This window comes from Grampus griseus (assembly GCF_964374135.1).
Source record: "Grampus griseus genome assembly, chromosome: 2".
Classification (NCBI taxonomy): Eukaryota; Metazoa; Chordata; class Mammalia; order Artiodactyla; family Delphinidae; genus Grampus; species Grampus griseus.
This window is the reverse complement of record NC_139018.1, coordinates 15,568,696-15,582,074: the sequence shown is the minus strand read 5'-3', so window position 1 is coordinate 15,582,074 and position 13,379 is coordinate 15,568,696. Positions and strand designations below refer to the sequence as shown.

Below are 13,379 nucleotides of genomic sequence, written 5' to 3'. Positions count from 1 at the left end.
GTAAGGTGACAGAGTGAGTCTACACAGGGCACGGACCTCATGTGGATACCAGGCTCCCAAATACATCTGGTCTCCATCAATCACCAAGAAAACAAATCCCAGAGGGCAAGAGACTAAGCGCTCATCTTCGCCTAAAATGAGTGGGGCCCGTTAGTCAGTGTTTACAAACCCAGGTAGTAATGTTCTTAATAAATGTAATTAACTCATGGACCAGGGAGTGTTTAGTCAGGGAACTGCAGAACTAAAAGGGACCTTAACGCTTAGCTGTGTTCCACTCCCTTGATGTGCTGATGAGGTAACAGAGATATAGGCAAGGGGCCTGAGGGGCCCAAGATCACAGTCTGGGACTGGGGAGCACAGACAAACAGTCCCAGTCACCTTAGCTGTAGGTCGGGGACACCCGTACCTACACACACGTAAGGCCCTTCCCCAAAAGTGATAAAGTCCTAGAGTCACTATTGGATTAGGACTGAGTGTTGAGCTGAAGTCTCTCCAAATTGTCCCTTGGTTCTCACCACATCCATGTGGAGGAGCAATTCAATACCCAATTACCAGGAGAAACAACGGACACCGCGCACTGAAGTTACTGCCCCTGTGCTCTATCCACATGCAAAATCAAAACGTTTTCTCCAGGTTGACGGTGGGGTGGGGAATGCAGGTTGGAAGGACGGGGCTGTGCCGATGCGTATGTAGAATTTGTAGCAGCTTTGCCTTATCCACGCAAATTCTATGTGTTACTTGGTCCCATCTTAAAAAGGTAACTTTCAAGCAACTCCAAAACAACTGGCCTCCCCCCAAATCTTAGCTTGTACACACGAAGTGAAGTCTCAGCTTCTCCTCTGGAGAGTATGTTATAGCTTGTCAAACACTCTGTCCACAGAGCTAATGGGTCAATCTCCACAAAGGGTGGGCTCTTCTTCGACTTTATTCATCAGGGCCTCGGCCCCATCTGTACTTGCGGAACTCCCAGGCAAGGGCTATTTTCGATCCCTCCATAATACTGTGATCTGACTCATCTGGACGAGCATTTACACACACACCAACGCCTGTTCTGTTTGGTAAAGTGTGCAGCTTAGAGCTTTGAACTGTTCTATTCCAGCTGTAGGCCGAGTTCCTGCAGGATAAGCAAGTAAAGTGCAAAAGTGTGCTTTCAAAGGGCATTTTTAACAATACAGAGAGGATGCCACCTAGAGCATTCCCAAAACTAAAACCAAAATAATGTCCAATCAGCGTCTGCAAGGGCAACTCGTTAGGCCATGTTTACACAAAGACCTCATACCGTCTTGGCAGTAAAGATCTTCTCCCCACCTCTGTATGCTGTGTCCTTGAAACTAGAAAGACACCATTCACACACACACACACACACACACAATCACACGCACACTCACACTCACAAGGGTGCATGACACGGACGCTGTAGCAAAGTCAAAAGCAGACTTTGGTCAGATAGACTTTGAATACCAGCTCCACCACCTTCTTGCTGTGTGATCTTAGGTAAGTTACTCACTTAGCTTCCCTGAGCCTCTGTGTCTTCAACTGTATAACGGGTTTCCAAACACTTCCCGGAGAGTATTGCTGGGAGGTTTCAGTGAGCCCACGCCCATAAAGTACCTCATCTAGAGCCTGGCCCATAGAAGCCACTGGATACAAGACAGGGAAGCCGCTTGGCCAGATCTGCCTATAGGGTCTAGAATTTTAACCCACTATTATAAAGAAGGTACCAAGTAACAGAGGGTGGAAACCCAAATGAATGAGATCCTTGGACAGTTTAATCAGGAAGCTTTTAACTTGACAGAATAAGAAAAGTCCCAGTTATCTACCAATTTCTTAAAACACATTTTATGTCGGGCTGGAATGATTCCCATAGGAAGAACCAACACCCACACCCACATATACATTGTTTTCCAAGTGTCTATTTATTACTATGTGGACACAGGATGTCACCAGTGAGCCACAGCCCCGTGGAGGCGTTAACCAAAACCGACCTCGGACAGGAGGGGTCTCATCAAACTTGATTCTTATTTGGCTCCTTTCCAAAAGCAATGCCAAAACTTTAAGTAGAGCCTAAAATTGGGGGGCGGGGGGCGGGGGCCGGAGGGCTACATGTGCCCTAGACAAGGGAGAGCTGTGCATTTGGGGGAAATGGGCAGGAAGAGGTCTGCCATGGTTCCAGTAGTCAAGGATGTGGTGGGTATAATTTTCCCTGAAAGCCCAGAAAGCATTAGATGGTTTCTGGAAGTCTCTGCTAGTCCTGTGATCTTGTGATAAATCTCCTCTCTGTATTAGTTATGTGACATCTGCAAACAGTGGCACCGAGCCTGGGAGGTCCATAACCAGCAACTTCCCAGTGTTGCCAGGTCCAAATGCTTAAGTGTGTGGCACAAATAACTAAGTTTGAACCCGCATAACGGCCAGCCAACTCTGAAAAAGGCTGAGGCGCACACAGGATGGGTGGCCTAGTACGTGTTTTTCCCTTTCTGATAAAAATTCACTTAGAATCTTCCTCTCCAAACCTATGACTAGCCACTCCCCCCTTTCCTTCACTGGATGTTCTAACCTCATGGAATCATAATTATCACCACTTGTTGGTTACTCTTTGCCTAGAAACAATCAATCCCAGTGGTGTTCCAATTTTAGTGACTAGCAGGTGTGAGGAGAGAAAGGAGCAAAGGAAAATAAGTGATGCTTTCGGAATAAAGGAACACCCACACAGGAAAGTGAAATCTTTCAAATACTTCTTTTAAGTATTATTTTTTTTAAATGGCAATAATGGCACTTAAGCTGCAAGCAATGAAAACAATTCGATCTCCTTGTACAAGGGTTGGTTGAGGGATTAATTTTCCTTTTGTTTGCAGATAGCAAGATTGGGCCTCGGGTCACTATGTCTACCCTAAGACACCCAAAGGGACAAGAAGCCCTGAGATGGAATGATGCCATGGTCCTCCTTGGCGTGTCTCAGACATGCAGGATGTCTATAAAAATTTAGGATCAGCTAGACAGAACAGCAAGCCACCGGCATCGTGCAAGGCAATAGTTTTGGTATTTTTCCCCCTCTTATCAAAACAAATTGTAACAGAAGTTCCACTGGAAAAGTGAACATGAACATTTCAAAAGCCAGTTTATTTTCACCGTTGCACCCACTGAGGAAAATGCATGATTTTTGCCTGTAACCATGCAGCGGCTGAGGCTGGGTTTTCACCAATGCTTGCAAGTTCTTTGGGACTACCTGCCCCTGTGAGAAAGACAAAATTCAGTAGGCTTCTGCCATTGGTTAAGGTAATATCCACAGTGTGATATGTTTGTGATTTTTTTTTCTTTTGTAATGAGGAAAGCAATTGCACCTTTTAATATGTGCGCTCTGATCTGCTTCCAACAAATTCCAGGTGCTCTTGGGTCCCAAGGACATTCATTTGGAGCTTAGAAAGGCTAGGTATGCACTGAACCGTTTGTATCAAGATTGGAGCTCAGAGCAACATTCTGAAATGTCCACTCTAACCCCAGTTACAAGTACCACTTCACCCCCCAATCCAGTCCCCTTCTGTGTGCGCACATATCGCTAACGGTAGGTTCAGGAAATGACTCCATTTAAAAGACACACCTGTTCCTTTCAGACGGCTGGTCTAAGGAATAGCTGCCCTTTTCTACCCGCCACAGCGGGGCGGCGCTTCACTGGGGCACAGCATCGCCTGGACGTGCCCTTGACCTCTGCGGCCGTGACCTCCTATGCCTGCGAAGGCTCCCTGGGTGTCCTGCGGTCGAGATGGAAAGTGAAGTCCTTGTTCTTTGATTCCTTTGGGCAGAGCAAGCTTTCTCAGTCGTTTATGGCACAGTGAAATATATTCTTCGATGCTATGTAATTTCGGACTAACGAGAAGTCTTGTTTAAGGCACGTGTCTCAGGGTGAATTAAAAAACAAACAAACAAACAAAACCCACAACGCTGGGTCAAGTCCAATGTCCTTACCGTTTAGTTTCTGCCTTCAAGTAATGCGTTGTTCTCGCGCTCCTGGTCTTTGGCGTCCGTGGGGGCCACGCCATTCTCCATCTCGGCCTGCGGCTGGATGCAGTCAGTCAACACGGCCGTGCTCGAGTGGTCCGGGTTACACACCTTTTCCGCCGCCTCCTCTCTCTTCTCCTCATCCAGGGAGTAATTCCGGAAGGTCCTGTAGATCTTTTGAACATCCTCGGGCAAGGTCTTTCTGATGTCCTTGTTCTTCCTCTTGGTGAGCCTGGAGGCAGACCCGAACTTGTTGATTATGTTGTCCTCAGAGGCTCCCTGCCCGTGTTTGTTGAGCTGCTCGGACCCCTGCAAGCGTAGGTTGTTGGGCCGGTTGTTGATGCTGTCCTGGGACGAGGCCTTGAAGCGGCCCGCGTCCAGCGCGGCGAAGACGGAGCGCTTCTCGGGGGAGAGCATGTCAAGCGAGTGTGCCCTCTGGTCCAGGCCCAGGCGCCGGCGCTCCATGCTGCGGAGGGTGGCCGCCCGCTGCAGCTTGTCGTGGATCTCCACGCTCAGCCGCCGCCGCGTCTCCCGGAACTCCGCCGTCACGTTGGCCTTCCACTCGGCCGCGTGCGCCTTGATTTCCCCCACCTGGCGGAGAGACGGGAAAACAGCCACGCGCTGAGGCATCCTCCTCCGCCTCGGCGTTCCGCCCCAGGCGCACAGCCCTCGGGTGTCCCCGCGGGAAGGAGGCCGCGGCGGGCCCCCCCCACCCCGCATCGCCCAGCGGGAGGGCCGGGATGCTACCTCTGCCCTCGCCCTTCCTGCCGCCTAGACACCCACCTCCGAACGGCTCGGGTCTAACGTGGCTCGGGAAGGCACACCTGCTGGGGAACCCGATGGAAGCTTGAGATCTGGAGACCGTGACTGAAGGAGGAGAGGCGTTTGGCATTCTGGGGCAGAGATCAATGTTTGGAGTCGGACAGGCCCGAGTTCCCGTTGTTTCCGCCCCCTTTTTAATCGTCTGGCCTCGTTCCTCCAGCATAACTCCGGGGCGGTCGTGCCTAGCTCACGGGGTTTTTCCTGTTACGTGAGGCAGGCATGCATCTAGCACGTTCAGCAGACACAAAGCAGGTGTTCAGCAGGTCCTCTGCCCTTCCCTGTCCCTCCAAGATCCATCTCTATCTGGGAAAGGTGACCCACCTGTCCCAGTTAGCCTGGGAATGTCACGCTTTTAAAAGGGAAAGTCCTCAGTCCTGGGCACACTGGTCAAGGTGATCACCCTATATCTGGGCCGTGCTATGGCCTTGTGCTAACCCTGGTTTAAGAAGACCCTCCAGGGCACATGGTAACCACACTTCCAGGGTCAAGGTGCAGGAAGGGGGCGTGTTCTGCCAAAGCCCACAGAACACACTTCCTTAGAGTGAAGTTTTGCATGAGGATCAATCCCAAATCTCTGGGCTCTTTTTCAGCAGGGCTATTAGTTAAAGTCTCATGCTTTCCCGTACAGATGAGTAACTCGGACTTTTGGATTGAGGAACGTCAGTATTTATGTTGTGGCTTTCTCTTTCGTTATAGCTGATTTTCAGCAGGCCAGTTAGCTATCTGGGGAATCGGACTGGAGAGTGCATTGACATGGCTTATGCAAGCCAGGAAAATTAAAGCATTGCCCCCAGGAGTGATCTGGGAGACGTCTCCATTCAACAACGCTCTCCTGGGGCCTTCCACATCAAATGACCGCGTTCTGGGAAGGGAACAGTCACCCTTAAAGAGGCTGCCCCTCTTTGTGTTTCTTTGGGTTTTATCTCCTTTCCTTTCTTTAGCACATTCCTTCTCTTTACTTTGCCCTCCCTCTTTCTTATTTCTTTTCCTCTCTTTCCAGATGAACTACGTGGACATTTTTTTAAAAAAACAAAATCTACCTTTCCTCCTTATGCCTTCCTTTTCTTGCCTCTGTGTAGGTTTCCATGCACATTTATTTGAGGAAGGAAAGACTGTGTGCCCCTGGCTACAGAGATATACTTGTTTCTACAGATCTGATAACCAAGAGGGGGCATAAGTGAAAGGGACCCCTTGAGTTCACTTCCCCACGGCCAGCCACAGTTCAATAACTTCAGTCTCATATGGAACTGAGAAAAATTCACATATTTGCTGATTGGGGACGACTGCACACCTCTCTCAAATGTAATCTACCTCTGCTATGTTTGTTTGTTTTTCTTTTCATTTCTTTTTTTAAAAATAAGTTGTTGTTTACTAGTCTTTCCAGGAGCTGTGGGCTGGTGGGTCATCAGATTCTCGCACCTGCCAAAAAAGGATCCAGAAATAACTGCTATTCCATTTAGCCTGGCTTTTAAAACAATTCAAGGATTCAAAATGAGGAAGCCTAGAAGCCCTCCATTTAGTAGGACACAGTCTAGCCCATAGAATAGAGATAGGTAATTCTTAACACGAGCCTATCTGATCTCAGGAACATTCATAGAATCTGGAAAGGGGTCCTACCTCTTCTTTTGTCTTTTTGGACAGAACCCGTAGCCAATCTCCGATCATACTGAGGACAGCTGCAAAGTAGGCAAGGCCAACAAGGATCCAAAACCACACTAGGGGCTTATACCACTCCCGGTAATTGATGCCAGCGTTTCCCCCTGAAAACAACCAAATGTTACTTTAACCAGGATCTAGCATATAGTCTTCGCAGAGCAAACATATCCCAGTCTGTGTAGCAGAAATGTCGTCCATCACCATCTAACAGCTACTAGGCTTGCTGTAATCCATAATGTGACTTCGGTGGGATGGCCAGGAAAAGACGTGTCTCTTCCTTAAAGTAGCCTGACCTGTGGCTTAACTTCCTCTGAATCTTGACCACTAACCACAATACCCGTAACAAAAAATATCCAGTGGCCAACGTGATCCACCTAGTCTAAATCTGAGCTTGACGATGAATGACTTGAATTAGAGGACAACAGAGCAGGCCCAGTTGTCAAGTTTTTCTTAAATTGCCTTAAATTTAATAAAAATAAAGTATCATTAAATAATCCCGAACGGTTGGGAACTCTTGGAACCATGTCCTTCTTAAGCGCACATGCATGAACCAAGAGATGAGTAGATGCACGGAAGTAATATTAGACTTAATGGTATTCCCGAGACTCGGACCCAAGCAATAGTGCTCACCAAGGGATGGTGTTCACATGATGCTAATCCGCAGGGTCAGTTAGACTGAGCAATTAGAATCACCGTGCTAGAAAGAAAAGAGACCTCCAAGGCCGGCTAGTTCAACCCCTTTACAAATAGGGATTACAGTAAAAATCCATCAGACCAAATCGACTAGTTGCCTGACTGCATTGACTGCTGTCCCACTGAAAGGAGCAGTCATTATTCCAAGTAATTAGCCTATTTATTCTAGGCCTCCTACAGGCACTGCCTAAGGTAGCCGTGCAAAAGAGATTCCAAGCCCAGCACCCTCTCCTAAAGAAGTAAGGACGCTCCACGAAATAACTCACAGCCTTGCTCTCACTCTGTGAGATGTCGTTGCCCACTGAAGCAGGCAGGTGGCCATTTCTAAGACAACCAACTTGAACCATGGATTGGTAATTATGGTACCACATGGTGAGTGATCACTGGACTTTCCCACTGGGGCATGTTTGTAACCTCATCTAGCATCCTTGAATCCATACTGAGCTCTTATGGTATCAAGAATACCTCCCAAAGGCAGCTGGGCAGGCACTGTGGCTTGCGGCTCTTTTCGGGGTGACCAAACCCACTTTGCAACGCCGCCCACGAGGTTTCCACAGCTACAGCCACTTCTTAAAATTCGAATTCCAAATTTTGCTAAAGGGCTCTGTGGTTAAACCCCCCTCGGTTTGGTGTAGCTGCCCTGTTTTGCCCTTTCAGGCAACTCTCCCCACTCAGCTTTCTCTAGGATACAGTTGGAGTTTCTGCAACATTACGTGGGTTTCGAGGTTCATTTCATCTCTGCGCTAGGCTAGAGAGCTCTGCAGCTTTCTCCTTGGAGCTATCTAAAAATAAATATTTACCTTCACAAGTCACCATCACCCAAAAAAGACTGTCACTAGGGCGCGCTAGCGAACAAGGCTGCCTGTTCCTTTACCAGCGGCTAGCCTGGAATGCAGAACTCAGTATGTGCTCCCAGTCAGGGTCCAAAATGCTTGTAATGTTGTTAGACTGTCCTAAAGTGAGTCAGCTACAAAATAAACTAGCACTTGATCCTGCATGGTGACTGATGTTCTGACCGATATTTCTGAAATGATGCCCTGTCAAATCACAGCAACCATCAACTCTTGTTAATGTATCTTTTAAAATGACAGGCAGGCTTCCCTGGTGGCGCAGTGGTTGAGAGTCCGCCTGCCGAAGCAGGGGACACGGGTTCGTGCCCCGGTCCGGGAAGATCCCACATGCCGCAGAGTGGCTGGGCCTGTGAGCCATGGTTGCTGAGCGTGCACGTCCAGAGCCTGTGCTCCGCAACGGGAGAAGCCAAAACAGTGAGAGGTCCGCGTACCACAAAAAAAAAAAAAAATGATGGGCATCCTTCCCTTTTGCTCTTAAAAGTATTGCCAAAAGGTTGTGACATACTTCCAGTGTTCTAAGGCTTGCATTCTTCAGATTGGTCTACGTTAGCCCTGGAAACTACAGTTTAGAAGGGCCTGGACCAATTGCAGTCACCACCATGAATTATAGAAGACCCAAGTCTGCGGAGACTTCAGGACAAAGGAAATATGGCTCTGTAATCTGCGGTGAGTAAGGGAGTTAAAACAGTGCTATACAGGGGACCCTGCTCAATAACCTAAGTGGGAAAAGAATTTGAAAAAGAATAGATACATGTATACGTATAACTGAATCACTTTGCTGTACACCTGAAACTAACACAACATTGTTAACTCTGCTCCAATATAAAATAAAAAGTAAAAGAAAAAAAAAAGAGAGGTACTCTGTGGGACACATATTTACATGTACAACCACCGTTATCAAAAACCCATGGGGAAAACACGTCCATTTTCTCTCACTCAGTTACAACAAAAACAGACTTTAAAACATTCTAACAATTCTGTGTTTTTTTGTAGATTTGCCCATTTGCTCCATTAAAATCTTCCATTGTTAAAGATCATTAAAAAAAAAACAAAAAATAAACAGTGCTAGTGGCAGTCACAACCTTACCAGGTAAGTAAACATCAGCTCAAGCGCTGGTGTGTGCTACTGTAGTCACAGCCCATGGTGGCTCATAAGGATAAATAATACATTTAAATCACAAGTAATTTTTTAAACCTCATACTCCCAAGGCTGTGCTATTTGTGCCCCAGATTAACAGGTTGACAGATGGAACTGAGCGCTTGGTTAGAAAGCAGGGTTTACCATAAGTGCCCTCCAGAAGACAGTCCTCCAGACAGGCCAGTGTTAGCACAGGGGCCTCTGCAGCACAACAGAGTGCAAATGATGCTCTGGGGAGCTTAAAGATGCTGGTGAAGGGCTTTCCTGGTGGCGCAGTGCTTGGGAGTCCACCTGCCGATGCAGGGGACGCGGGTTCGTGCCCCGGTCCGGGAGGATCCCACATGTTGCGGAGCGGCTGGGCCCGTGAGCCATGGCCGCTGAGCCTGCGCGTCCGGAGCCTGTGCTCCGCAACGGGAGAGGCCACAACAGTGAGAGGCCCGCGTACCGCAAAAAAAAAAAAAAAAAAAAAAAAAAAGATGCTGGTGAAATAGCTCTAAACTGCAGCTGCCGTTCCATGTGTTTACCTGGGACTGGAACCTCAGCTGAGTTTTCCCACAGTGCAGCTATGGGTGATGCTAAGGACTTAACCAGACAGTTGTTCCTCTTACTTTCCTCATTTCTCTGTGTGGTATCTTTCCAGAGCTTCAGGCCTCTCACCAAATGGCATCAAGTGACCTCTTGCCCAAGCTGAGGATCTGCACAATGGTTGAGCACTGTGCATAAGGAAAGACTGGTGGGGTCCCAGGCCTCGGGCTCTTTGTCAACAATTTTTAATCACTTTGACTTTGCAGTTCTTAGTCCTTAGCCGATAAAAAGGAAGAAAAAGTTAAAACTGCTATTTCTACAAAGTGGACTTCAGTCTTCCTCTTCCCAGTTGGAATAGCTACAAAATCACTCCAGAATTAACCTGGAGACACCCATGCACCTGCTGACCAGCCTTCACACCCTCTCCAGAATTTGCTGTTTTCCAGATTCCGGGAGAGGAGATCCCTGTCCTCTATAAATGTATAACTTATGATAGAGTTGCTTGGTCAGAGTGTTCACTTCTTGAAGTAGAAAATGACCGCCTCTCTGACCACCTAGAACTATTCCATTAGGAAAGAGAAGGATGGCCTCCTCCTTCTCTTCCTGCCTTCCTACCACGCTCGGAAAGTGGTCCATGTAAGATGTCAGATCTCATCTCAATTTTCAAGCTCCCAGTCCCTAGATGCATTTGATGGTGGTTTTCTTTTGTTTCCTTAAGCACCGTTCATTGGCATTTATTTTTACAATGAAGGCTATTTCTCCCATATACATTCATGCAGAAGCCATTATAATATTATATTCCCTCGGGGCAGTTTTCAGCTCCTGGTAGGTCACCTGAGTCTTAAGTCTTGCATCCGGACATGCCCAGGACAACTTCTGCAGGGACAGTGGCTCTCACCTCAGCATCAGGCAGCTTAATTTGCAGATCACTGCAGACTATACTCTATGCTAATTTCTCCAGAGTTTCATATTTGCCACTTGCTAATACAGACTTTATCAATTGATTCAAGCAGCCTTAATACAATTCAGAAGTCCAAAATCCAATGAGAAATTCATTTCACTCATAACTCATATGGTGATAAGGACACTCTGCAACCTGGGGAGGGAGAGGCTGGCTTCCTTTCAAGGCAGCAGCCCGCTGCTGTCTACGTCGCATAGGACCATGGGCTTGAAACAAGCCTGGGCACAGCAGCAGTGATGCTGAGCCTTTTTCATTTGCTTCTCCCACATCTTTTCTCATGGTTCGGAAAAGCACTGCCGGCAGAATATTTTCCCCACCAGGGCCCTGGTAACTGGGATGCCCAGGGTGCTTACCTGCCACAAAATCACCAAAGCCAACCGTGGTGAGAGTGACCACCACAAAGTAAATGGACTCCAGGGCCGTCCACCCCTCAATGTATTTGAAAATGACAGCGGGGATTGTCACAAACACAACACAGCCGGCCAAGATGAACAGGATGGTCGAGATAACCCGGATCTTGGTCTGACTCACTTGCTTTTTCTAAAGAACAGCAAAAGAGAAAGAAGGAGAGGCAAGTCAGCTCCATCACCCTGGATTCGGAAGACAGAGGTAGAGAAAAAAACATCAGTGGCTTTGAAGCTCTCTTTGGTCATGGGCAGCTTTGTGAGAATCCGATGAAAGCTGTGGACCCTCTCCTAGAGAAATGCACATTCAGAAGTTTTCAGGGGGTCTAGGGGTCCTTGGGCAAGAAACCCCACTTAGCTTGGGGTTTAGCCAAAGAATCATGCCCATGGAGTCCAGAGACAGACTGGAGGCACACTGGTGTCCCACTGAATGGCACTCAAGACAACACTGGCATGGCAACTAAACTGAATAATTTACAGACTGTCATCGGGGACCCTAGCACCATTACTCAATCAAAGCCACATGTTATCATAAATATATATTTAACACCAGAGTGCCTGGACCTTTGTACATTGCTTAGATTGAGTTTCTGCAAAAGTACACATTTACGTCATGGAAATCCTCACCACGTGATCTATTTTCTAGTTATTGCCTTCCGGTAACTTAGCAGAGAACCTCCAGAGTACAGAGAGAACTTTGCATTCATACACCTCATTTTACAGATGCAGAAAGAAGCCAACAAGGGTAAGGAACTTGCATAAAATGTTGCTAATTAGGGGCAGAGCCAAGATGCGAATTCTGGCATGATCTCAGTCCGGTGCGCAGCGATGGAAACCGACTTTCAAGTTACTCAAGGATTCACCAATTCAAAGTTGCCAGAGTGCTCCTCCAAGGACAGAAACCAGACTAACCTCCGTGAAGAATAGGCCTTCCTGTTTCCCCTCTCGGAAGGAAGACTGAGAATAAAAACTTGTCACTGAGGGCTTCCCTGGTGGCGCAGTGGTTGAGAGTCCGCCTGCCGATGCAGGGGACCCGGGTTCGTGCCCCGGTCCGGGAAGATCCCACGTGCCGCGGAGCGGTTGGGCCCGTGAACCATGGCCGCTGAGCCTGCGCGTCCGGAGCCTCTGCTCCGCAACGGGAGAGGTCACAACAGTGAGAGGCCCGCGTACCGCAAAAAAAAAACAAAAAAAAACTTGTCACTGAGCAACCTTGTCAGTGCAGGAATTCCTAAACTTTCATCACAGCAGGGTCACGTCAGCCAGGTTTCCCAGGACAGAAATGGTCAAGAGAGATTCTTCTAAGATCAACCACTCGGCTTGACCAGGAAACGCTAGCCAAGGCAGTGACTAGGTCTCCAAGATAGGAAGGTTGATGATGATTCTGTTTCCCTTCCTCTCATTCGCCTCTTCCTCCTTGACTTACGGAGACAAACACCACCTCTTCCCTGGAAAACGCCAAGGGACAAAAGAGCTGGAAAAGGAGTGGAGAGGCTGCTCTTCTCTGTAATCATGCCTCAAAACCATCCGTCCCACCTGCCTGGGGTCCTGAGTCCCAGGTATGTTCAATACGGCAGAATGGAATGGGCAGGTAAATGATAGGAAGAGTGGAGAATATTTATTTGCACAAATCTCAATCAGCATTATTTACACTCCAGTTCCTGGATCAGTATATTCCCCTAAATATTTGTAGGAAAAGCTAAAGACATACAATCCTTTATAAAAAGGAGTCAAGTTCTCTAACTCCTAAAAGAGTACTCAGTATATAAAGTGGGAACAGGAAAAAATAAATTGATCCAAGCTTTTATATAGTTCCCTCCCCATCTCCTCAGAAAAGCCATCAGAAAAAAAAAAAGATAATTTATTGATATTTTTGAAACTGCATATGAAAATACCATTATTCCACAAATGAAAGTACTGTGACAAGATAAATTACCCGAGAACCACAAGGAATGTTTTACCCATTTCATGAATTTCCAAATAGGATATTATAGAACTTTGAGGGGGCAGTTAAGGCCCGTCTGAGAATCCAGAAAATTAGTTATTATTAGCCTAGTTTTGTTTGTAAACATGTACAAAACTCCAAAGCCCAAAAGGAGATTTTTACCATAGATCATTCAGTTAATCTAATTGCCGGCAATGGGAACATCATTTTCCCCCTCGGTAAATCGTCTCCTCAAATGCATAATGAAATTAAAGTGAATTAAATGTTTGTGAGACACTAGTTAAGTCAGAAATTAGGATGCGAATGCAACTGCAATCCAAATGAGGTTGAGATTGGCAAAAGAGAGCAGCACGTACGGAGGAAGCTGGAGACATTCCCAGGCTCCAGGAGG

At 47.3% G+C, this 13,379-nt stretch overlaps 1 protein-coding gene across 2 annotated transcripts in view; it reads right to left on the bottom strand.

Annotated features, from left to right (window-relative positions):
• Positions 1-2,838: 2,838 nt before the first annotated feature.
• Positions 2,839-13,379, bottom strand: part of KCNK10 (potassium two pore domain channel subfamily K member 10) — a gene marked incomplete at its 5' end in the record, with an annotated part of 139,860 nt that continues 129,319 nt past the window's right edge. For both annotated transcript variants that reach the window (XM_082681699.1, XM_082681698.1), the window contains 3 exons: positions 2,839-4,587; positions 6,436-6,578; positions 10,996-11,182. In XM_082681699.1, coding sequence (XP_082537825.1) covers positions 3,967-4,587; positions 6,436-6,578; positions 10,996-11,182 — 951 coding nt within the window. In that variant the 3' untranslated portion in view covers positions 2,839-3,966. The remainder of the gene's footprint in view (positions 4,588-6,435; positions 6,579-10,995; positions 11,183-13,379) is intronic.